The sequence below is a fragment of the Eriocheir sinensis genome, chromosome 12 (assembly GCF_024679095.1).
Source record: "Eriocheir sinensis breed Jianghai 21 chromosome 12, ASM2467909v1, whole genome shotgun sequence".
Lineage (NCBI taxonomy): Eukaryota > Metazoa > Arthropoda > Malacostraca > Decapoda > Varunidae > Eriocheir > Eriocheir sinensis.
The window spans coordinates 7,315,427-7,339,183 of NC_066520.1; the positions used below are offsets into that span (position 1 = coordinate 7,315,427).

Here is a 23,757-nt window from a genome sequence, read left to right on the forward strand (position 1 = left end):
CTGTGGCAGATAGCTGCTTTGTTAATTTATAAGGTCACTATAATTATTAAAGCCTTGGTGCTGCCTTCTGCAGAGAAAAGTATTACAAAATAGCTGTCTGCGACATTATTAATAGTAATTAGAAACTCAAAATCAACTATAATTGATGTTATTTGTCATCACTGCCTGCATGTTATTGATACTGGCAGTTGTTTCCTATTAGTAGGGTATCATATATTATCCACAAAATCGAACATGCCATGGGACAGCAGTTTGCTAGAGCATGATAATTCACACCTCTGACTCGGGTGCTACATCTATAGTGAGGCCTTTGTGTACGGGAGTTATATTAGTATGTAAAAGTTTACATTTGCACTGCCATGACTGCTCAGGCTTCTGTGAGAACCCATAGCATCATAATCTTGATGTAGGTTGCATACAATTTAAGCTATAAGGCCCCTTTCACATGAGCGGCAGCCACATGCCCTTTCACATGAACGGTTTCTGCCGGAGCGGCAGCTGCATGCCCTTTCACACGAACGGTTTCTGCTGCTCCGGCGAGCGGCAGCCGCGTGGCACCTGACAGACAACTATCCCTCGCCGCATGCGGCAAACATCGGATGTGTGAAGGCGCCCATAGCAACACATGACCACCGAAACCGTCGTGCGGCATCTGCCATTGCGGTCTTGCTGGCAGTCCGACAGGGTGCGGCTGCCGGAGTGGCAATGCTGGCTTCATGTGAACGCACCCATAAGAATCAATGTAAAGCTAAACTGTCTGGCACGTGCGGGAGCGGCAGAAACCGCTCGTGTGATAGGGGCCTTAGATGCAAAATCTTGTAGTTGAATCTAGCTGTTGAAACCAAGGGTAGCCAACCAAGTGAGTAACCTGTACATGTAGGAGTTACTGGTGAGTCTCATTCGTGTGGGTCCTCCATCAACAGGAACATTCTAGATAAAAAAAATTTTACCAAGAGGATGGGGGAATCCCATATCTGTAGGTATGTCAGCCCATCATGAATATAGAAATTAAAATACTTGAATGCAAAATACTAACAGAGTACTTAGGGCACACACCAGCAATAACTCTTAAGTGGTGTTATTGATATCAAGCAATCATTTTGGAATGCTGTCCACTTAAAAGGCGCCACTGCAAAAAAACGATGCCTGGGGCTGGGGCCGACCAACAGGTTCCAGGAAAAAGACCTTACTGGTGCCATAGGCCAATTATATAAAAAAGAAAAAGCAAAAATTGAAGTAACTGCCAGGTTATGTGAATCAAATCTTATTTACCAAGTCAAGTTTCTCTCCAACAAGTTATGTCATTCTTAGCAGGTGTCACCAGCGACCATGTCACAGGGCCCATGAAGCTTGAAATATTCTTTCAATTATCCTAAATTACCTGTCTTTCTCTGGGGCTTGACAATTACATTTCAATACAATGAGTGACACTGTTGTTAATAAAAATGTAGTTGATCATTCTCGTTCTTTTATTTATTGGTAAACGAGAGAAAATATATGACCGATGCAAGGTTCTCCTCTTTAAAAATCTTTTCTACATGAAAGTCTTGCGAAATCAAGCAGCATTGATCTTTTAAAAAAATATATTTATATTACAATATTAACCGAGTACCTGCTGTGGGTGTATCAGTCTCACACCTTTGGCAGAATTTATCAAAAACATTGGGGCGTCAAATATCTAGACAAACTGTAGCATCCATTGTTTGATTTCTCTGGGGGACACTGACTTCGGCTTCCAGTGTAACACTCCGCCCTCAACCTCTGCCCTTAAACGCCATCACCATTTACTTCCCACCCTTTTCATTGCGGCAGGCATCCACCCAAGGATTTGGTCCACCCCAAACAAAATGCAGCAGTCATTTGAGGGCAGAGTGTAATATGCTGGTAGCGGACCCAAACACCTGGCCGTCCTAGTTTAGGGGAGGTGGGTTGTCGAGATGCTTGACTTCTTAGTGTTTTTGATAAATTCCATCAAAGGCAAGACTGATACACCCAAAGCAGGTACTCAGCAAATATTGTAATACAAGTAGAATTTTTTTTTAAAGTTCAGTTCTGCTTGATTTCGCAAGGCTTTCATGCAAGAAAGATTTTTAAAGTGGAGAACCTTGCATCAGTCATTTATATTCTCTCATTTACCAATAAATAAAATGAGAATGATCAACTATATTTTTATTAACCCCTTCGCGCCGGATGTTCAAAAAGCCCGCCTGGCTGATATACGGCGTGCTCAGTCGCGTGCGGGAAACCTGAGCTGGCATGTATCTGCTTGTCGCCTCCGTATATTATGCTGCTAATTTTCAGTCAACATGTCACGGTCACGTCGAAAGGCAAGGAGTGGTGGTGTTGACACCTTGGTGTCAGAGAGAGAGAGAGAGAGAGGTGGGCGAGAGGTGATGGTGTCGGCGCCTCAGTGTCTGAGAGAGAGAGAGAGAGAGAGAGAGAGAGAGAGACAGCCAATGAGACTTCCTAATTTTAGACACAAGGCGGGAAGAAGGCGGTGCATACTGTAGCTCATTTTTTGTGATTGGTGGGAACAAGGATGGTGAGAGGAGCAATAGGATTTCAAGGACAGCATACGGCGTCTTTACTTAGTAACCAACACAATGTATGGGACAACTCAATAGAAGAAGAAACAGAATAGAAATATGACGCCTACATAGGCATCATCGTATATGCTACTGGGGCTTCATGATGCCTACGTAGGCGTCATCGTATTGAAAGGGTTAACAACAGTATCACTTATTACATTGAAGTGTAATCGTTACAAGCCCCAGAGAAAGACAAGTGATTTGTGATAATTGAAAGAATAGTTCAAGCTTCGTGGGCTCTGTGCCCTGACACCCGCTGGCTAGCAACTCTGAATATACCTCATTACAAATGATAACAAGTCAGTAACACAAGCATGTTTCTGGATGCATGTGACTTCATATACAACTTTTCACATATTTTAAAGCTGATTGGATAACAGCATCTATGACTATATTCATTAGTTTCATATATACAGTGGGGAAACATAGTATTAAGGTTTATTTTTATCTAAAGTATTGTGATTTACAGAATAGCCTGATTGCTACAAAGCATAAAATTTATATTCACACCATTTTACCATCACTCATGCTCTCATCTTAGTCATTTGAGTAGATTCTTAACTTCAAAATAGAATTGATAATTATATTTTTCCTTTGTTTAGTGTAATTAATCTCAATCTGCAATAAAATATGTATATGATCTTAACATTATGAGTTTTCCTGTACAGTACTTTTTTTCTACCATTTAAGAAAGCTGCTCAAGGAAAAATAAAGTCTGCTAAGTACTACTTCCACACAAAAATAGTATTCAAATGTAGTGTCATATAAATAAAATAGCATTCATACAAAAACTTCCTTGTGCTGCAGACTTGGGCAACTGATGTTAATATAATGAGTCTTCCTGTACATTATACCAGGTATTCATTATATGTGAGGGATACATTCTGCAAAAAGCTCGTATAATGTGAATTCACATATGAGGCCGTGCGAGCAAAAACGTACAAAGCGCCATTTTTTTAAATGCGGGAAATCGCGTTTAAAGTTTTGCAATGTTTAAATTATCATAACTTCATTGGTTTTTAAGGTGGACACTTCAATCAAAGACCAAAATGAAGGTTAAGGTATGTAGAATATTGGCATGTACTCAGTTATAAAAAAAAATATATATATAGGTCCGAAAAAGTAGGTTTTTCAAAAACATCCATGATGTGCAATATTAATTAACTTTTTAATATGTCATACACAGTTCATGATATTCATAATAATCCGGAACATGAAGGAAGTTACAAAACGTAAAATATACTAATAAACAATAAATGCTAAGAGTTTGCACTACGCGCTAGACGGAAAAGCTTGCACGTTTGCAGTGATGCTATTGGCGCTCTGTACATTTTCGCTCGCGACTGCTTTCTTATCTCACTTTCAACTGCGTAGGTGATAATGTAGGGTTATTTTGAAGGACTCCCAGGCCTATTTCCACTGCAGTTTTGTACAAACCGACATTCCTCGCTTATAAAGGAAGGGTCAAAATAGTGTTATACCACAAAATCGCATTTTTGGCCAGATGGCGCTTTGTACGTTTTCGCTCGCACGGCCTCATATATCGAACCTATCATACCATTAATTATACGAGGTTATGTTCCACAACACGTTTCGAACCCGCTAATTATTTATTCTGGCACCGTTTCACAATAATAAAGCACTAAAGCACTAAAGATTGCTTCCAGGGAGACACACTCAAAGTCTAGGATTTAAGCTGATAATTAGCTACCTGAGGATTAACTTTAGGATCAGAGGGAGGAAAAGGTTAATTATAGGCAAGGAAAGTGCGGGGAAACATTTGCACCCGCCACCTTGTAGTGTGAGTCAGCCACCATACCTTACCAACCAGTCGCACCAGCACCGCTACTCGCATAAAAGCGAATTTTTCTTGCATAAAATGAATGCTTGGCACATTTAGGGTAGTCGCACATGAGCGAATTCGCATATTTCGAACTTGCATATATTGAATACTCGGTGTACTTTGTTTTCTAACATTAAGAAAGCTGCTCAAGGAAAAATAAAGTCTGCTCAGTGCTACTTCCACACGAAAAAAGTATTCCAATGTAGTGTCAAATTCAGTTTGTGAGATTTCCAGATGCTGACAATGTTTGATTTACATACCATTTCTTAATTTTCATATCCATCACTCCAGTAAAAAAAAAAAAAAAAAAAAAAAAAAAAAATCCTCAGTGTGTGTGTGTGTGTATTTACCGAGTTGTGGTATATGGGAAAGGAGCTACACTCATACTGACCCATCTCTATTATAATTTAACGTCCTTAAATTCATGAATCGCCTTTGTGTGGACCACGTATCTTTCCAGGCCGTTCCAGTCCTCCACTACTTTGTGGAAAGCTGTTCTTCTTGATGTCCCTTCTACAGGCTTCCTTTTTCATCTTCCATCCATGACCTCTTGATTCTCTTGTGTCCCATATTATTAGATCTTCCTTGTCCACTTTCTCCATCCCATTCAGTACCTTATATGCCGCAATCTGATCTCTCCCTCTTCTGTTCAAGTGTTGGCAAGTTCAACTGCTTTAATTTCTCTTCATATGTTAAATCTCTTAGTCCTTGAATCAACTTTGTTGCTGCCTCCGAATCCTCTCTACTTTCCTTATATTTAGCTCTGTACTCGGCGACTATACTGTTGCTCCATATTCCAACCTGCGGCTATACTGTTGCTCCATATTCCAACCTTGGACGTATCACTGTCACAATTAGTTTTTTCATCATTTCCTCATCCAGATATTGTACAGCAACTCTGTATGTGTGTGTGTGTGTGTATATTTACCCAGTTGTATTCTAATTGTGATACACAGGAAGTAAGCTCACTCATAGAGTCCTGTCTCCAAATCTCAGTTTAACAGACTGATTTCCTATACCTAGGATATCATATACAGGTAACTCTTGATTTACGCGAGTTTGGTTTACATGTTTTTTAAATAACACGGGGTCCAAAATCCAAATAAATGTTTAATTTACACGTTTTTTTCACTTATACGCAATATTTTATGGAGTGGCCACCAGATGTCTCATGCAACTGGACTCACACGGCGCTGCGGCCACACAGCTGAGCTCAGTACAGTACCCACGATGCCACGCTACTCAACAATAGGGGTGGGCAGGTACCGGTACCAGTACTAATACCATACCGGTATCATTACCAGTACTAACAGTACCAGCTATACGGTACGGTACCGGCACCAGACTGCTCGGTACTGGTACCAATACTAGCCAGTCACTCATGGTGTCCCTCATTTCTTCCTCACACGAGTGAGGCTGAGACTGAGTGCCTGAGTGGATATCTCGGTGATATGGATATTCTCTCTCTCTCTCCCTCCCCACTGAATAAAGTGAATATTTATTTTTCGATAGAAACCTACCTCTTGTTTGATTTACATTGTTTTTGATTTACGCGACCTCTTCAAGGACACAATATTCGTGTAAATCGAGAGTTACCTGTATTATCCACAAAATCAAACATGCCATGTGATAACAGGTTGCCAGAGCACAATAATGCACACCTCAGACTTGGGCTCTGACTTTAGTGTAGCTACGACCATTCATTTATGTAAATCAAAAACATTACTGGGGCCAGTACTGATCCTGTTGGTATTTCACTTGTTACTCTTGTCAACCCTGGCATTTAATCCATTTGTGGAAAATGCACTGTGTGTGTGTGTGTGTGTGTGTGTGTGTGTGCATGACATTCTTGATACTTCTAGATTTTTGCATATCCATGTAAATATTACAATGAGACCCCATGTCTAGTGATAAGAAGACTGAAAAAATGTTGCTAGTTCTGAAACTGCTAGTTTGGGGGCAAACTATAAATACAGGTGGCCCTGAGTTACGACATATGTAACGTACTACCGCTCACACTTACGACGAGGCCAATAATACTAGTAATACTCTTAAGAAATGAGTTGACATTTATTATCTGACCTTCTTGCCTTCCTAACCGACTCCTGGTCCACTCTCTTAGCCATTCGACTTATAAACTGGCCTGCCAATCCCAAACCCTGTTTTAACTCGAGGACTACCTGTAGTAAAAATATCTACTGGAACTTTTTAGGAGTTGACTTTTTTTTTATCTTTCACATGCTTGTAACAACTAAATTTATATGTATTACTAATAACTGCTACTACATAAGTACTAACGGGTAAAGGCAACAAAAACATGCTAAAATCCTTTGATTGTGCTCGACTGAATAAAAAAGTTGGGAGTTGGAAGTGCATCAGCTTACTGAGAGCCTGCCCTGTCGCCACCATCATCACTGTCCCCCTGCACAGCCAAATGTGCAGCAGCCTCCATCAGCAACTCACTCCACTTATATTAAAGCAGTTTATGTTCATTAAACCCAATAAAGTCCTGAGGGTTGGCAGGGCTTAGCAGTGCAACAGGAGCAACATCATTCACCTGCATTCTATTGACCCATGGGTGAGGGCCCGAGCCAAATGGAACAGTGGATCAGCTAAGCCCAACATATTGGTATCCCACAAAACATAAATCAATCATTGGGGGCGTAAGTCAGGGGGCGCATAGCCTCGCCCACTCTATGACACCAAGTCCAGAGGTACCTCCAGGCAAGTCTCCTTCTCATCCTAAGTACCTCCTGGCAGGATCTATCAACTTACTCAAGCCACAAACTCCGTGGGCATCCCCTTAACCTCCTCCACTCAGAATTGTCTCTTACTGAAACAATGTGATGAGCAGGGTCAGGTTCTGGGTAGCATGCCACATGCCTGTGTAACTGGAGTTGGCATTAATGGACTATGTGGGTCATATATGTTGAGTCAGTCTCATAGAGTAGTCGCCAGCTTGACACAAAGTCATTCCAGCAATATCTCACGATTGTGTAGACATTACCAAAGGCATAAATCTGCCTTTCCAAGCCCCTATTAACCCTTTCATTGCTAAACGCTCGCAGCGAGCGTTAGGTGTATTTGCTGGTGGTGCTAAACGCTCGCTACGAGCTCCACCCGCACTCAAATCTCCCGCGTATGAAAGTGTTCCAACACTAATTCTCACAACACAGGATTGCCAATTGAGTGGGTTCTTCCCTAAATTTGGTGGAAAATCATATCAGCCCAGTGTAGCATATCTACGGACGAGTAACTGGTGGATGTTCTTGCCCAATACAGTGGCATTTTTGCATAGCTTCACCTATCACCTGACTGATTCTTTGACCAAATAGTTGTAAATATTGAAGCTGGCAATACTCCCTTGCCAGAATCTGAAGGAGAGATATCCGCAGTTCCCTCAATATGGCTGATCATCCCGCACGCACCAACGTAAGTGTTAACATTCAACACTCCCTGAACGTGCATGTACATTCGCAAGAGAGGCATACATAACCAACTCCTATAGATCTGGACCTCCTCTTTCCAATGGTGGTTTTGGTTTTTAGCTGAGATGAATAGTTTTTGAGTTACAGAGGTTAAAAGAGACCCCCCATTGGGCTGCCTGACTGCGCCTGAGGGGATAGTCGCATCCCATACCATGCGCAAGGAAAGGGTTAAGTGTCCATGTCTCAGAGCCATAAAGTAAGATAGGGAGCACAAGGTCCAGATCATTGTCCTTCCACTCAGGTATTGACAATGCCATATACTCGTGCTGAGCAAGTCCATAATACCATGGGCCAAGTCAATCTGCCCTAAGACTCCCTGGTGAGACCCACTGATGTTCTGAACTATGCTACCAAAATATGTGAAATTTTCCAAAATCTCAATTTCCTCACCACACGCATGAACAGACTGTACTGTCCCATATAGCAAGCCTCCAAACAGGCAATCAGCAGCATTCTTACCCAAGGGATCAAGCCAGTCTGTAAATCAAGAAATATTGGCACAAAAAAATGAAATCCCAGCTCCTTACCCAGTGTCCAAGACTTAAAATCCATGAAAAGCACCTGTGAGATTATAGCAAATTGAGGCACAAATCCAAGAATTTCATCTGAAACCTGTAATATTGCAATTAGGCATACTGTATGTTAAGGTAATGAAAGGTGACTCATATTTGCTGATGGTATATTTTTTAGCATATCTAAATAAAGAATTAATGAACTTTTTCCTTTTCCATGGCAAATATTTTCAAGAGGAGAGTCATCATTTGCCAATAATGTTCAGTGTAATTGTTTTACATTAGGAATGATCGAAGGTACGCTGCCTTGGACTAAACTAGTCTGTCTAGCAACATGTCTTGCAACAATAAATCTTTTAGACCATGTTATGTATTCATAATAGCAAGAAAATATTCAAAATGGTGAGTAATCTCTTTCATGATGCTACCTGAACCTTTGCAATCTATGAATTGCCTCCAATAACAGGTCAGCAGCAGTTGCAAAAGCTAGTTTAACCATTAGTTGTACCCGTCTGATCTGTACCTTCGATCAATTGTATATCACGATATTTAGCAATTCATAACATTTCATAAGTTTTTTGTTATATTATTTTTGCTGACTTTCATAAATGAATCAGATGCTTATATTTTGTATCTTACCTTAGATGCAATTACACAGACATGCGAAAATCATATTTACTGAGTGAAACCAAATGTGGATAATTAGGCAATGGCTTAAGCAGTCCTTAATATGGGTAGCACATTTACCTGCTTAAAAATATAAACAATAACAACAAAAAATATTTTCTTTGCAGCTGCAACTAATGTAAGTTATGGGTTTTTTTTCTTCAGATGTAGCAAGCTGCAGCATAAATTAGAGATGCCATTAAGAATGAAAATGTTTGCTTTTATAAACGGAGTCCAAAGGAAAAAAATGTAAATTACCTACAAACATTTATATCCTAATCCAGCATTAATGTAACTGCCTATATGAGGAAAATGTTTCATACCAAGGTATGAAAGCCGAATATAAATCTCACAAATTTACAGAACACTTAGCTTTGAAACGAAAACAATGAAGTATTTTCTACTTTACACTCTGTTTCAGGACTTCCTATATGAGATTCATTGCTGACATTTTGTGCCACTTTCTGGAAAAGTATAAAAAAGGCCACAAATAACTCAAGAGTAAGGAGTCAAGCTCAAAAAAAAAAAAAATAAAAAAAAAAAAGATGAATTTGTCTTTTTGGAACTAATCTCTGACTCCACTCTATTGTACAACTTTCAAATTAACATAGAATATGTTATTAATATATAGAACTGACTTGTACATTTTGGTACTGCATTAGTGGCCCTGATAACACATTACATATTTCAGTGTTTATGGCTATAGCTAATGCCTGGAAGCCAATATTTACCTACAATAGTACATTTTTTTAAGCATTCAACAAAACCAATGTTGTGTTCCAACGGATGTTAAATCCAGCCAAAATAATTTGCAAGTAACATACCATCGCTGCTCATATATTTAGGGCCAGAACAGGAGGCTGTACTCACATTGAGGAATGTAGATGGTTACCACATGAGACAATATATACTATGAGACAACAATGAACTGGCTAGTCTTCCAGTAAACAGCAGTCAACACAAGTCATGGCAGAGTTTACATACATGTTGCTTGGCAACACATATTTCATACATGGCACAAAGTATATGTGCCTATAAGCATGAACATCATACCTCTTTATGGATCAATTTTACATCAAAATTGAATACAAATCTCACACACACACACACACACACACACACACACACAAGAAAAAAAATACATACTATGATGTCTATCCATCAAAGAATTGCTATAATCCTTTCATTTATTTACGATCACAGATGATCATAAATACACAACACACAGACAAACAGACAGACAAGAACACACACACACACACACACACACACACACACACACACACACACACAAACACAAACACACTACAGTCATCAAAGACTCTTGGGCAATGCTTACACTATTCACTTTTTTTTAAAGATTGGAAATGAGAACTATTAACATGTAACCCAAGAAACCAGTTCGATGATCTCATGACATCATACATGATACACAACTTCTCCAGGACGACCAAAAAGTTCAGCTCTTAATAAGTTAACTAAGCTGCTTTGAACTCCTTGGTCACAATATACCTACAGTATTTGAGCTTAAATCACCTAGAGAAAACAGAATCCACAATAAACATATGAACAAATCTCTACACAACACAACTTTGTACAGTGGTTTACTTTTTACTTACATATCTAGCAAGCAGGATATTTACTCGCCTATTTCTGCATCAGCGTCAATTAGAGACGAAAGTTTCACACAGAACAGGTGCACCAGGTAAATTGCACATATGCACACACTAAAACTATAATGTGTGCATGCACACACACACACACACACACACACACACACACACACACACACAAATTCAGAATTCTAACTTAAGCACCATTATTCCACATCTTTAGCATACATTCCAAGTGGGATTTATGTTGCCAACAGTATTCTTTCAGTCAATCCCTTAGGAACTACAAACTTTACAAAAATATTTTATATTAAGTCCTTCAGTTTCACACTTAACATAAATGTATGTGGCAAGCACATATATATCACACTCAACATTTGGTTTTGTAAAAAAATAATAAACACCATCACTGTCTGACTTACATGTAATTACTTAAAAATAAAATAGTAGTATTTTGAAGCAGCACAGGTGTCACGTATCTGTGCTTCTATCACCAATTGCAAAGTTTGAATGTTTCAGATGAATGGGACTCAAAACTATAATCTTCAAGTTCCTTTGTTGCATTATACACTCAAGTAATTTGTCAACACTGATAACACTTATATCATGTCATTTACCATATAAATGTTCTAGGACCAATGTCCTTATCATTATTTGTACAATAAACGTGTTTTCTTGCAGATCACAACACTATTGTAGTTTATGTGTGTGTGTGTGTGCATGCATGTGTGTGTGTATCTATATATATATATATATATATATATATATATATATATATATATATATATATATATATATATATATATATATATATATATATATATGTATATATATATATATATATATATATATATATATATATATATATATATATATATATATATATATATATATATACACACAGACATACACACACACACATACACATACACACACGCACGCACGCACACACACACACACACACTTAACTTCAGCACTTGAGTGTCTTGAAGCATCACTAAGGATGAGGTACACCAAACTTCAATTTTACCCCATAATGCAGCCACTGACATTTCAAAACACTGCTGCTTTTGGATAAGAGTATTCAGTATATATATTCTGGCAGTATGTGTTACTTTTTCACTTATAATAATAATATTTGCACTCACTTGACTTTGAAGAAAACATTCACTGACTTGCTTTCACTACAAGATAATGTTTTGAGTGAACTCACAAAAGTTTATTGGAAGGAGCTGAGATCCAAATACTAAGAGCCAAAGAGGGAAGATTTAGTCTAAATGATCTTTGGGCTCACAACTGGTTACCTGATGTTGATGCTCAGTTAGGGACAGCCTGTGTCTGCTGGAGCCGCTCCACTTCCTCCAAGCTCAAAACTTTACCTCCTGGCAAATCTGGTAGTCCCCCAGCTTGAACCTGTAAGGAACACATATGTCTAATATACAAACAATATTTCCCTGAAAACTCATATAAAATAAACATGATTTTATTTCCATGCTTAAGATATATCATGGGTAGAAACTTTTTCAGGAACTTTTGCTTGTTTTTAAAAGTTTCCAGTTCATTCAGGGTCACCCCCATCTCACCCTCCTCATTCAGCTAACATTATGATAGTAGTGGTGGGAAATAGATAAGCAGATGGCCTGCATTTTGTCTTTGTGAATAAAAGTTTCAATCTCTCTCTCTCTTTCCTCAGTATTTAATACTAGCAGTGTTCCCACCAATAACACGAACACCAGCGACGACAACAGTACTAACATAAATATGGATATGGTACGGAGCACATTTTGTCTTTGTGAATAAAAGTTTCAATCTCTCTCTTTCCTCGGTATTTAATACTAGCAGTCTTCCCACCACTAACACGAACACCAGCGACGACAACAGTATTAACATAAATATGGATATGGTACGGGGCACTCTAGGACGCAGTATACGCATCCTCGTGTTAAAGGGGTTAAGAAAGGATAAAAAAAAATACCAGGTAAATACAGGTCCATTAGTCTAACTCCAGTTATAGGTAAGCTACCTGAGAGCATAATTAGAGACAAAATTGTGAGTTACCTTGAAAGCCACTCATTAATTGAAAATTCAAAGCAAGGCTTCTGTAACAAGTGATCCTGCCTATCAAGCCTTCTGACCTTTTATAATGACCTCTTCTCAGTTTATCAATCAGTCAATCAGTGTGGGGGTATGCCGGGGGACGCGTCGCCTCGCCCACCCTATGACACCAAGCCCGTGGGTCCTTCTGGGTGAGTCTCCATGCAAGCCCCCTTCCCAACCTGAGTACCTCCTGGCAGGATCTATCGACTTGCTCAAGCCACAAACTCCGTGGGTGTCCCCTTGGCCTTCTCCACCCAGAATTGTCTCTTACAAAGACAACCCGATGAGCAGGATCAGCTTCAGGGTAATGTGCCATGTGCCCGTATAGCCGGAGTTGGCGTTGACGGACTATGCAGGTAATATATGTCGAATCAGTCTCATGGAGTAGTCGCCGGTTTGACGCAAAGTCATTCCAGCGATATCCCATGATTCTGCTAAGACATTTATTACCAAAGGCATCAATCCGTCTCTCAAAGTCCCCATTTAGTGTCCATGTCTGACAACCATAGAATAAGAGAGGGAGCACAAGGGACTTGAAGATCCAGATCTCTGTCCTTCTGCACAGGTATCGACAATGCCATATACTCGTGTTGAGCGAGTCCATATCACCGTGGGCCAAGCCAATCCACCATAAAACTTCCTGGTGAGACTCACCGTTGTTATGAACTACACTACCAAGATACGTGAAACTTTCTGAGATCTCAACGTCCTCGCCACACGCATGAACAGACTGTATTGTTTCATCTAGCAAGCCCTCAAACATCTGTTTGTACCTTGGTCTTGGCCCAGGAGACCTGAAGTCCCATGGGCTTCGCCTCCTCATACAGTGCCTCGAGAGCCATCACCAAAACCTCCAACGACTCTGCCAGGATTACTGCATCATTGGCAAAAACAAGGTCAGTGACCCTGGTATTGCCAAGAGATACTCCACAATGACTCTGGTCAACAACTCTGCCCAGTACCCAGTCCATACAAATTTTGAAAAGTGATGGGGCAAGAACACAGCCCTGCCTCACTCCTGCATTCACAGGAAAGAAGCTGGACAGCACTCTCTGTCCTAGAATACAGGCCTAGTCAGCAAACCAACAGTCCTCGCAGGAATCCCACAGAGTCACAGAAGATCCCAGAGTGCCTCACGATGCACTGAGTCAAACGCCTTCTTGAGATCAACACAGGCTGCAAGCATACCCTGTGGAAATTCATGTCGGCGCTCCACCAGTACGCGAAGCTCTAGGATACAGTCAGTTGTCGACTTACCAAATGTGAACCCAGACTGTTCAGGTCTCTGCAGCCTGCGAATTTGCATCAAAAATAGATGGGCAAGCACCCTGCCTGGCACACTGAGCAGTGTAATACCACGATAGTTGTTGCGGTCCTGTCGATCCCCTTTCCCTTTCCAGATAGGGATGACCAGCCCCCTCTTCCAGTCAGGAGGATTGATACCAGCCTGCCGCCATACAGCAGTCAAGACCGCATGCAACCCATGGATCATGGCCTCACCTCCAGCTTTAAGGAGCTCCGCATTGATATTACAGGTGCCACGTGCCTTTCCACCCCTCTACTTTGCCACAGCCTCTCTGACCTCAACCTCAATGGGTAGATCAGCATCCGCCACCTGCAACCCAGCAACTGGAAGCCGCCCACATGGAGGGTCCGCCATGTACAGCTGCTCAGAGTACTCAGCCCAGCAAGCCCTCTACCCATCCATGTCCGACACGAGGCAGCCGTCAGCTGTTCGGATAGTGCTCGCCTGAGAGAGACTTGGAGCGGAGCTTCTTCAGGGCTCGGTAAGCAGGTCAGAGGTCATTCGAATTTAAATGGCCCTCGACTTCCTCAGCGAGACCCCTGACATACCTCTCCTTGTCTCTTCTCAGGAGAGCTCTAGTCCTACATGACAGAGCCCTGTATTGGTCCTGATTCCCAGCAAGTCTGGCAGTGCAACTCTCCTCAATATTCTCCAGCATCTCCACCAAGGCAAAGATCTTGGGTGCTCTCCAATGCACTCCTTGGCAGCTTGCAGTCTCACGTTTGAAGGTATCCCACAGTTCTACAGGGTCCTCCCAGGTGCTGAGCACATCGAACTGATTTGAGACAGCATACTCCTGAGCACATGCCAGGTCCTTCAGCCTCTCGAGATAGAATACAGTATTGTTGCATCTCAAGATTCTTCTTGACCTGACATGAAGCTTGAGCAATGCAACAACTAGCCTATGGTCAGTTGCAAAGAACTCAGTAGTCCGGGAACCCTGCAGTTCTGAAGGATTCTCCAACGAGTACTTATGAGGATGTGGTCAATCTCCTTAGCTACCCCTCCAGCATCACTATACCAAGTCCAGCGAGCGCTGCAGCTGTGGTCTCTGGTACCAGGAAGCTGCACTTCTCAACCTTCTGGATTTTGCAAAATTCAGGAGGAGAGAGCTGTTAATGTTCCTGGTACCAGAACCATGGGGACCAACACGTAGCTCAAAGCCAACCCTGTCAGTGCCAGTAGTAGCATTGAAGTCGCCAAGGACAGTGAGTGTGTCCCAGGGAGTTTATGACGTAACCAAATCATTGGACGTAGTCTATCCATGCCTCAAGGACCTGGATCTCAAAATCATGTCAAACCTCAAGTTCTCACAGCATTTTTTTTTTTTTTACAGTAAACAGCTCAATGGAAAAAAAAAAAAAAAAAAAACTGCAAGTCACTTCTACATAAAAAAGAGCTGAGAACAGAAGCCAAAAGAGAGGTCAATTTTGGGAGGAGAGGTGTCCTAATACTCTCCTCTTGAATCAACGCAGCTGATAAAGTGAACAGAATGCTAGACTTCATTAAAAGAAACTTTTTATTCAAAAATAAAGCTGTAATACTTCTGCTTTACAATAGTTTAGTCAGACCCCACTTGGAATATGTGGTTCAGTTTTGGTCTCCACCATGCAAAGGACATCGTTAAATTAGAAGATGTTCGACGTCGGGCAACAAAAATGATCCCTTCCTTGTGCAACAAATTTTATGCCGAAAGTCTCTCAACTCTTCATCTCCGAGGAAAACTGATCGAAAGTTTTAAAATACTCAATGGCTTTACGAATGTGGACAAATCAAAATTGTTTATGACTGATGACACTTTGCAATCAAGAAATAATGGCATAAAACTTAAATGTAAACAGGTAAATTCAGACTGCACCAAATTTTTCTTCACCAACGTTGTAGTGCAAGAATGGAATAAGCCCCCACCTTCAGTGGTCCAGTGCAACACAACTGACTCCTTTAAAAACAAACTTGACTGACACTTCTTTCAACTTAATATTAACTAGAGTAGAAATGCAGTTATGGAGCTATCTGATTAATGTAGTCACTTAGGATTAACCCTTTCGATGCTAAATCCTCGCAGCGAGGACTAGCGCAACTTGCCAGTGGTGCTAAATCCTCGCTGCGAGTTCCAGTCGCACTCAAATTTCTCGCATGAGAGTGTTCCAACAATATTTTTCACCCCCACAGCATTGCCAATTCAATGGGTTTTCCAGTAAATTAGGTGTAAAATCATATTATCCTAGTGCGGAAAATCTACGAACGAGTAACTCGCACATGTTCTTGTCCAACATAGCGGCATTTTTGCATAGCTTCACCTATCACCTGACTGATTCTTTGACCAAATAGTCATAAATTTTGCAGTAGGCAATGCTACCTTGCCAGCACTAAATGTAGAGATCTCCGCAGTTGCCTCAATATGGCTGCCCGTCACGCACGCACTGACATAAGTGTTCACAGGCAACACCCCCTGAACGTGCCTGTACGCTTGCAAGAAAGGCATACATAACCAGATGCTATAGATCTTGGCCTCCTCTTTCCAATGGTGTTTTTGTTTTTTAGCTGTCATGAATAGTTTTTGAGATACACAAGGTTAAAAGAGACCCCCTTCCCCCCGCTGGGGTGCCCGAGTGCGCCTGGGGGGGATAGTCGCATCCCTCGCCATGTGCAATGAAAGGGTTAAGGACAGACCACCTAGTCTGGACCATAGGGTCTGTGTGGTCTGAATTTCTATGCAAATATATATATATATATATATATATATATATATATATATATATATATATATATATATATATATATATATATATATATATATATATATATATATATATATATATATAATGCTAACAGTGATTATAAGAAGAAAAAGAAAAACAAGAATGATAAATTAAGAACGACTAAATTGAATCAGATTAGAAAAGAAGACAATCAAGGAGAGAAATGCCTCCTCCTCCTCCTCCTCTTCACTCCCACTTCATCTCTCTCTCTCTCGCTCTCTTGATACTTACCTGTGACATAATATCTCGACCAAAGAACTGGGCCAAGTTGACAGGTGAACTGCGATGTGAATTACCTCCCATTGGCATGATTGGGACATGCAATCCACCATCTGAAATTTACAAAACACTCAATTATCATGGTAATCAATCAATGCATTAATTTCCTGTAGTGTGAAAATTAAAGTTCTATTTAAGTCACACAATTCCAGAGCTAAATTTTTCCAAAGCCAACTTATAAAGAACTAATTATCTATGTACAACTGTTCCCCCTTATTAGTGGGGATTTGGGGACAACCCCCCTCGCGAATAGAGAATTTTCACGAATGTTTGGTGCAACCTCAAAACAAGCCAGTAGACCCCCTAAAACCACTGAAAGCAATTTAACACATAAATCACACCTAGGCTAATAAACCATTTCCATTACCTGAAAGCAGTATAAAATATCACAGATAGCATCATTCATCAGCTATAAGTACTATGACCTGTAATATTGTAATTTACATAAACTTCTTACAAATATGTAGTCATTAAAATCTCACTTTACTTTTACTGACAACAAAGTCTCTGCCATTTTCTTTTCCAACATCAGGTGCTTAACCCCTTCACTCCGGCAACGACGTTCGACCATGTCACCGTATGGAAAGGGTTAGTCCTCTTCTAAACCTTTTAATCCTCTTCCATTTCCTTTTAATCCTCTTCTAAACCTCTTAAGAGGAAATGGAAGAAGATTAAAAGGAATTTAGAGGAGGATTGAGAGGTTTAGAAGAGGATTAATCCTCTTCCATTTCCTCTTGACCCTTTCCATACTGTGACGCCGACGAAAGGGTTAAGAATACCATACCATGCAAATTATTTACTAATGAATTCTTCTTTCTATTAAAATCAGGTATTAAAAATATGAAAAAGGAAAAAAAATGGATAATTAAAAGCAACTGTTCAGTTAATAAACATAAGTAGGCCATGTCAGTGGTAGGGCTGGGCAGGTACTGGCATTGGTACTAATGAACCCTTATTTCTTGCACAATTCTCTTGTTCATTACCACTATTCTACAGTTTTGGTGCCTAAAATGAAATTTCTAAAGCTATCTTAAATTATTATCTGTTCATGTATTATGGGAGGTGCTCTAGGGATGTGTACTTGTGAATGATGAACAACTCAACTGCTGTTCTGTAACCATGTATTTACCTATTTGTAGTATACAGGGCCTGAGCTCAAGCTCGGACAGTCCTGTCTCCCAATCTATATTTGTCCAACTTTTCCTTCATTTTATGGACACTACCTGCTTCAACAATGTCATTGTTTAGTCCATTCCATATATCCACACTCCTTAATGGAAAACTGTACTTCTTTAGGTCTTTCAAACAAGTCCCTTTCTTAATTTCTTGCTGTGTCCTCTCAGTTTCCTCCTCCCTTCCATCTCGTTTAAATAATTTCTATCCAACACGTCCGTTCCACTTGTATTCCTGTACAATGCTATTAAGTCTCCTCTTTCTCTTCTTTCTTCGAGTGTTGGAAGGCCCAGTTCCTCCAGACTAGTCTCGTATGACAGATTTGATAGTTCTGGTACTATCTTAGTTGCAATCCTTTGAATCTTTTCAAGTTTTCTTATATCCTTTTTCCTGTGTGGTGACTAAACAATCACTGTATACTCTAACCTTGGTCTAATCTGTGTTGTTATTATTTTCTTCATTATGTCCCCCATCTAAGTAGTGAAATGCCACTCTAATAACTTGCAGCAAACTATGTTTCTCTGAATATCTTATTTCTGTGCTTCTCAGGTGTCAGTGTACCTTCTATTATGATTCCTAAGTCTTTTCTTCATTCACTGTGTCATGATTGTTTTTCCCATCCTATACACTCCATATTGTCTATTTTTCCTTTTTCCCATTTTCATTGTGTGACATTTCATTAAACTTCATTTCCCATTCTTTACTCCACTCATGTATCTTATTTAAGTCTTCCTGCAGCTTATTACAATCATCATCATCTCTTATTTTTCTAAGCAGTTTGGCATCATCTGCAAACCTGCTCATAATGACTCTACTTTTTCCGGCATATCATTTATATATATCAACCCGGTAGCAGCGACGGGCCAAATTTGTGGCTTTACCGTGTAGCAGTGATGGGCCAAATTTGTGCCATGATATAAACCCCCCAAAATAGATGACACATAATCTGATCACAAATGCTTTGATATATATTATGAAATGGTTTGTGTGAGGGGTGATTTTTTTCTCATTTTTCTCGCTTAGAGGGACCATTAACCCGTTCATGGTCAACCACGTCACCTGACGTGTTAATGTTGTTACTCCCTTCATTTCAATGAAGAGGAGGGTGATACTGACAGTGAATCTACAATAGATGATAGTGATAAAGATGAAGATTATGTTTTTCAAGAAAGTGAAGAAATCCAATCAGCAAGTGGATCTGAATATTATCCAGCAGACACAGCAGCAGCTGACTACTCCTCAAACATATGCTCTGGACCATCACCTACTCAACTATCTTCTCCACATCCTTCCACCTCTAGGTGGTTATATCCACCACGTGGTGGCAGAACGAAGATGGCAAGACGTCAGAGTTCATCAAGCAAAGATGAAAGCAATGCGTCTCGTCCAAGAGTGACTCCCCCACCCACCCATGGTCTCACTCCAGCCAGACAGACGCCTTCCCGTCAATCCTGTAGGTCACGTGTTATGCCACATTTCCTTTTTATGTTTCCTGTTCAGAATTACTAGCCTATTTTGAGACAAATTGTGTTCTTACAGCTTAGTCATACACTATCATAAGAATGTAGCGTTGTACAAAAGGAAACAATTGTTATGCCACATTTCCTTTTTATGTTTCCCTTTCATAATTACTATTTTGAGACTAGTTGTGTTCTTATAGTGATACAATATCATAAGAATGTAGTGTTATGCAAAAGAAAAACAATTGTTAGAGGAAGAGTTGAAATTATATCTCAGTGGTGAGATTACGTCTGGCAGTGCCGCGCTACAGCTGCCAGTTAAATGCTGGCGGGGCATTTAAAAAAAGGTAAGGAGGAAATTTCCATGTTATTTTCTTATGTGGAGATATTTTTGGGTTCATTTGGCCAAAAACTTTGTTTTCCATTTTTCGTGACCAGGGGGAGTACAAACATTGTAACATAGGTAACCACGAATGGGTTAAGAAACATGATCCCCGCTGCTACCGGGTTGAAAACTTTATTGGCGCTAACACTGATCCCTGCAGCACTCCACTTGTGACCTTTCTCAAATCCAATTTTTCATCTTTTAACATGGTTCTTATTTCTCTGTTTGTCAGGTAATTTTTCATCCATTCTGTCATTTTTCTCCCTAATCCTCCTCTATGTCCTAGTTCCTACAGCAATCTTTTTTTTTTAGGTCCAAAAATATGTGGGAGTTGCCTTGTGGGTGGATATTATCTGCTACAACCGATCCTCTGACCCGGGTCACATAGATTGGGATCTGGATCACCTAGATCACGATAATCCAGATCACAATAGTAAATAGAACATGGGATTTAGAGCCGCCACAAGGACTGAAACAAAGAAGGCGTGAACACATGGAAGACGTCCACTCTTGAGTGCTAGGGGCTGCATGACTGACTGTTCGCCTGTGTCTGGCAGGTCTTTTCTCCCAGCCGAGCCCTGGCCTCCCTGCCCCTCACACCACAGAGTCACAAGGCTCACCCACTCACCCTCACTCATACTGTTGATTCATTATTGATACACTCACACCAAATTCCAAGCTGTAAACCAGATCTTTGACTGATTTAAAGCACCCATCTTGATGCTGTCCAGATAGGCACTGTATATCCCAGATTTTGGTCAGATTTATGAATATGTGTCTGATTTATCAAATTAGCTGAAATATAGAGGGTTTCCTGTAAAGCAACTGTGAATTCTCTAATGCAAAAACAGAAACAAAGTAAAGATTTCTGTGATCCTGGCAAGATCAAAATGGTAATCATTCACATAATAAAAGTAAAAAGTTTGTTACCTGATTTATGGTGATGATGCAGGGAAGTGGCAGGATTGTTGTTATTGAGCAGGAGTTGGTGAAGGGGCCCAGGGGGATTGGTGGTGTTGGGCAGTCTGTGATGGGCTGGGCCCATGTTGCCTGCCGCAGGAGTTTGGCTTCGTATCAGCTGCTGAGCAAACACTGCCTGAGCTTGGACTTGTGCTGCATGCAGAGCTGTTAAAAAATATAAGTACATATTGAATTGTCTTTCTTACATGTTTATAAATTTTGATATTTTTATCAGTGAACCACCCCCCAAAAAGCAAAATTAATAAATATTCACATAACCTTATAGTATTTAAGTTAAGGCAAAATTCTCTAAAAAATGCCTGAAACTCTAAACTCAACTGATTAAATTTTAAAATTTGATCATATGCTTTCATTGATTAACATACAAATAGCAAACACAATATTTTGACCTAATTCACAAGCACTAAGGATAAATATGATAAGGCAGATGTAATTTTATCCCAACATAAGTTCCCACTATGATTTACCTGCTATTGTGTAAAAGTTAGCAAGCTTAGCTATGAATTGACAGGCCTAGGTTTAATCTAGGCTCAGAATGTGAGTGGCCAGCCCACCCAGCTGTTCATTCTCCCCTTCCAAGCTGATCAATAAATGGGTTAGGTAAACTGTGCTAACCCAGATGTCCACCTATCTCTTTGTCCTAGGGAAGCAGGTTCTTATCTACCAAAGGCTCAAGGACAGAAGTGGTAGGAGATAAGCACCGAAGCCATGGGTAGTTATAGCATAAGCCCCTAAATTTATCTTTATACTATTGCACCATCTCTAATGATAAACAAAGAAGTGACCTGTCTTTCTAAATGTTTTTTGGTATATTATCATCTTTCCTATTTCACAACTCCTTACACTACCAATTTTATAAGTTACAAACTACTATGGGTTTCAGAAGCCGTGTTATATCATTTTTCGGGAATGCATTTAAAAAAAAGTGTCAGGTAAGGATGGCAATCAGGCACAGCATGTTTCAGACCATGCCCAAACTTATTCATTGTTTCAATAAAAAGATGAAAACAGTTAAAACTTTTATATAAGTGACAAGGATAAATTTTACCAAATGTAAATGCTAGGCTGGTGTGCCATAGCTGTGACATGAGAGAGAGAGAGAGAGAGAGAGAGAGAGAGAGAGAGAGAGAGAGAGAGAGAGAGAGAGAGAGAGAGAGAGAGAGAGAGAGAGAGAGAGAGAGAGAGAGAGAGAGAGAGAGAGAGAGAGAGAGAGATAGAGAGAGAGAGAGAGAGAGAGAGAGAGAGAGAGAGAGAGAGAGAGAGAGAGAGAGAGAGAGAGAGAGAGAGAGAGAGAGAGAGAGAGAGAGAGAGAGAGAGAGAGAGAGAGAGAGAGAGAGAGAGAGAGAGAGAGAGAGAGAGAGAGAGAGAGAGAGAGAGAGAGAGAGAGAGAGAGAGAGAGAGAGAGAGAGAGAGAGAGAGAGAGAGAGAGAGAGAGAGAGAGAGAGAGAGAGAGAGAGAGAGAGAGAGAGAGAGAGAGAGAGAGAGAGAGAGAGAGAGAGAGAGAGAGAGAGAGAGAGAGAGAGAGAGAGAGAGAGAGAGAGAGAGAGAGAGAGAGAGAGAGAGAGAGAGAGAGAGAGAGAGAGAGAGAGAGAGAGAGAGAGAGAGAGAGAGAGACTGCAGTATGTCCATTCGTGGCCAACCTTTTTTTTTCCCCTTTTATTGTGTTTCCACCAATGATGCCAGCAGGCTTTCTTGGTGGGGCCTGATGGTCGGACCCAGCCTGTTGTGGTGAAGGCAAGTGTTCATAATGGCACCATCTTGCTAGGCTCATGCTGCACCCCAGAGCTCATCAATGACCCACTGGGTCAAGATAGCCAGTATTGTCACTTGTGCTCCTTGTCTTACTCCATGGGTGTGAGACATGAACACTAAACAGTGACTTGGAAAGGCATATTGGTGCCTTTGGTAATGAAGGTTTATGCAGAATCATGGGATATTGCTGGATTGACTTTCTGTCAAGCCAGAGACTACTCCGTGAGGCTGATTCGACATTTATTACCATCAAAGTCTACCAATGCCGACCCCAACTACACAGGGGGTCCTCGACTAACGATGGAGTTCTGTTCCTACTACACGTCATAACCCGATTTTGTATGCAAGTCAAAGCACACCATTTATTAGAAGGCGCTGTCAGCCCAAACCCTCAAATCAAAGTGCCATAAGCACCTAACTCCCTCACCTATGCTAATGCAGTAGGAAAGTGATACTTACAGTAAATATTTGTATGAAAAACATTTCACATGATCAAGGATGCAATCTTTATCCTTGATAATTGTTGGAACAAGTTGAACAGCTTAAGTTCAGCACACGACCAATGTTCGTCACTGTTTCTCCCTTCTCAGATTGTTTCATAAAGGCGGATTTCACTTTCATTGTGATGGCTTTTGTTTTCTTTGAAGCACTGCCATCAGAAGAGTCTGCCTTACACTTGGGAGACATAATGAAGGCCAAAAATCAATGAAAAAAGAACACAAATCAAAGAGAGAGAAAACACAACAAACCAAAATGGCATACAGTGGGAAATGAGCTTGCCTTCTTCCTTGGTCAAGCACCATGTGACAATGTCCCACAAGTTAGTTTCTTGGGAATTTTCCACCAAAATCA

At 40.5% G+C, this 23,757-nt stretch overlaps 1 protein-coding gene across 9 annotated transcripts in view; it reads right to left on the reverse strand.

Moving 5' to 3' along the window:
* Nucleotides 1-11,612: 11,612 nt before the first annotated feature.
* Nucleotides 11,613-23,757, reverse strand: part of LOC126997345 (eukaryotic translation initiation factor 4E transporter-like) — a 92,282-nt gene continuing 80,137 nt past the window's right edge. For all 9 annotated transcript variants that reach the window (XM_050858400.1, XM_050858401.1, XM_050858398.1 and 6 more), the window contains 3 exons: nucleotides 21,103-21,297; nucleotides 17,107-17,207; nucleotides 11,613-12,123 (listed from right to left, as the gene is read on the reverse strand). In XM_050858400.1, the coding sequence (XP_050714357.1) occupies nucleotides 12,028-12,123; nucleotides 17,107-17,207; nucleotides 21,103-21,297 (392 nt within the window). In that variant the 3' untranslated portion in view covers nucleotides 11,613-12,027. The remainder of the gene's footprint in view (nucleotides 12,124-17,106; nucleotides 17,208-21,102; nucleotides 21,298-23,757) is intronic.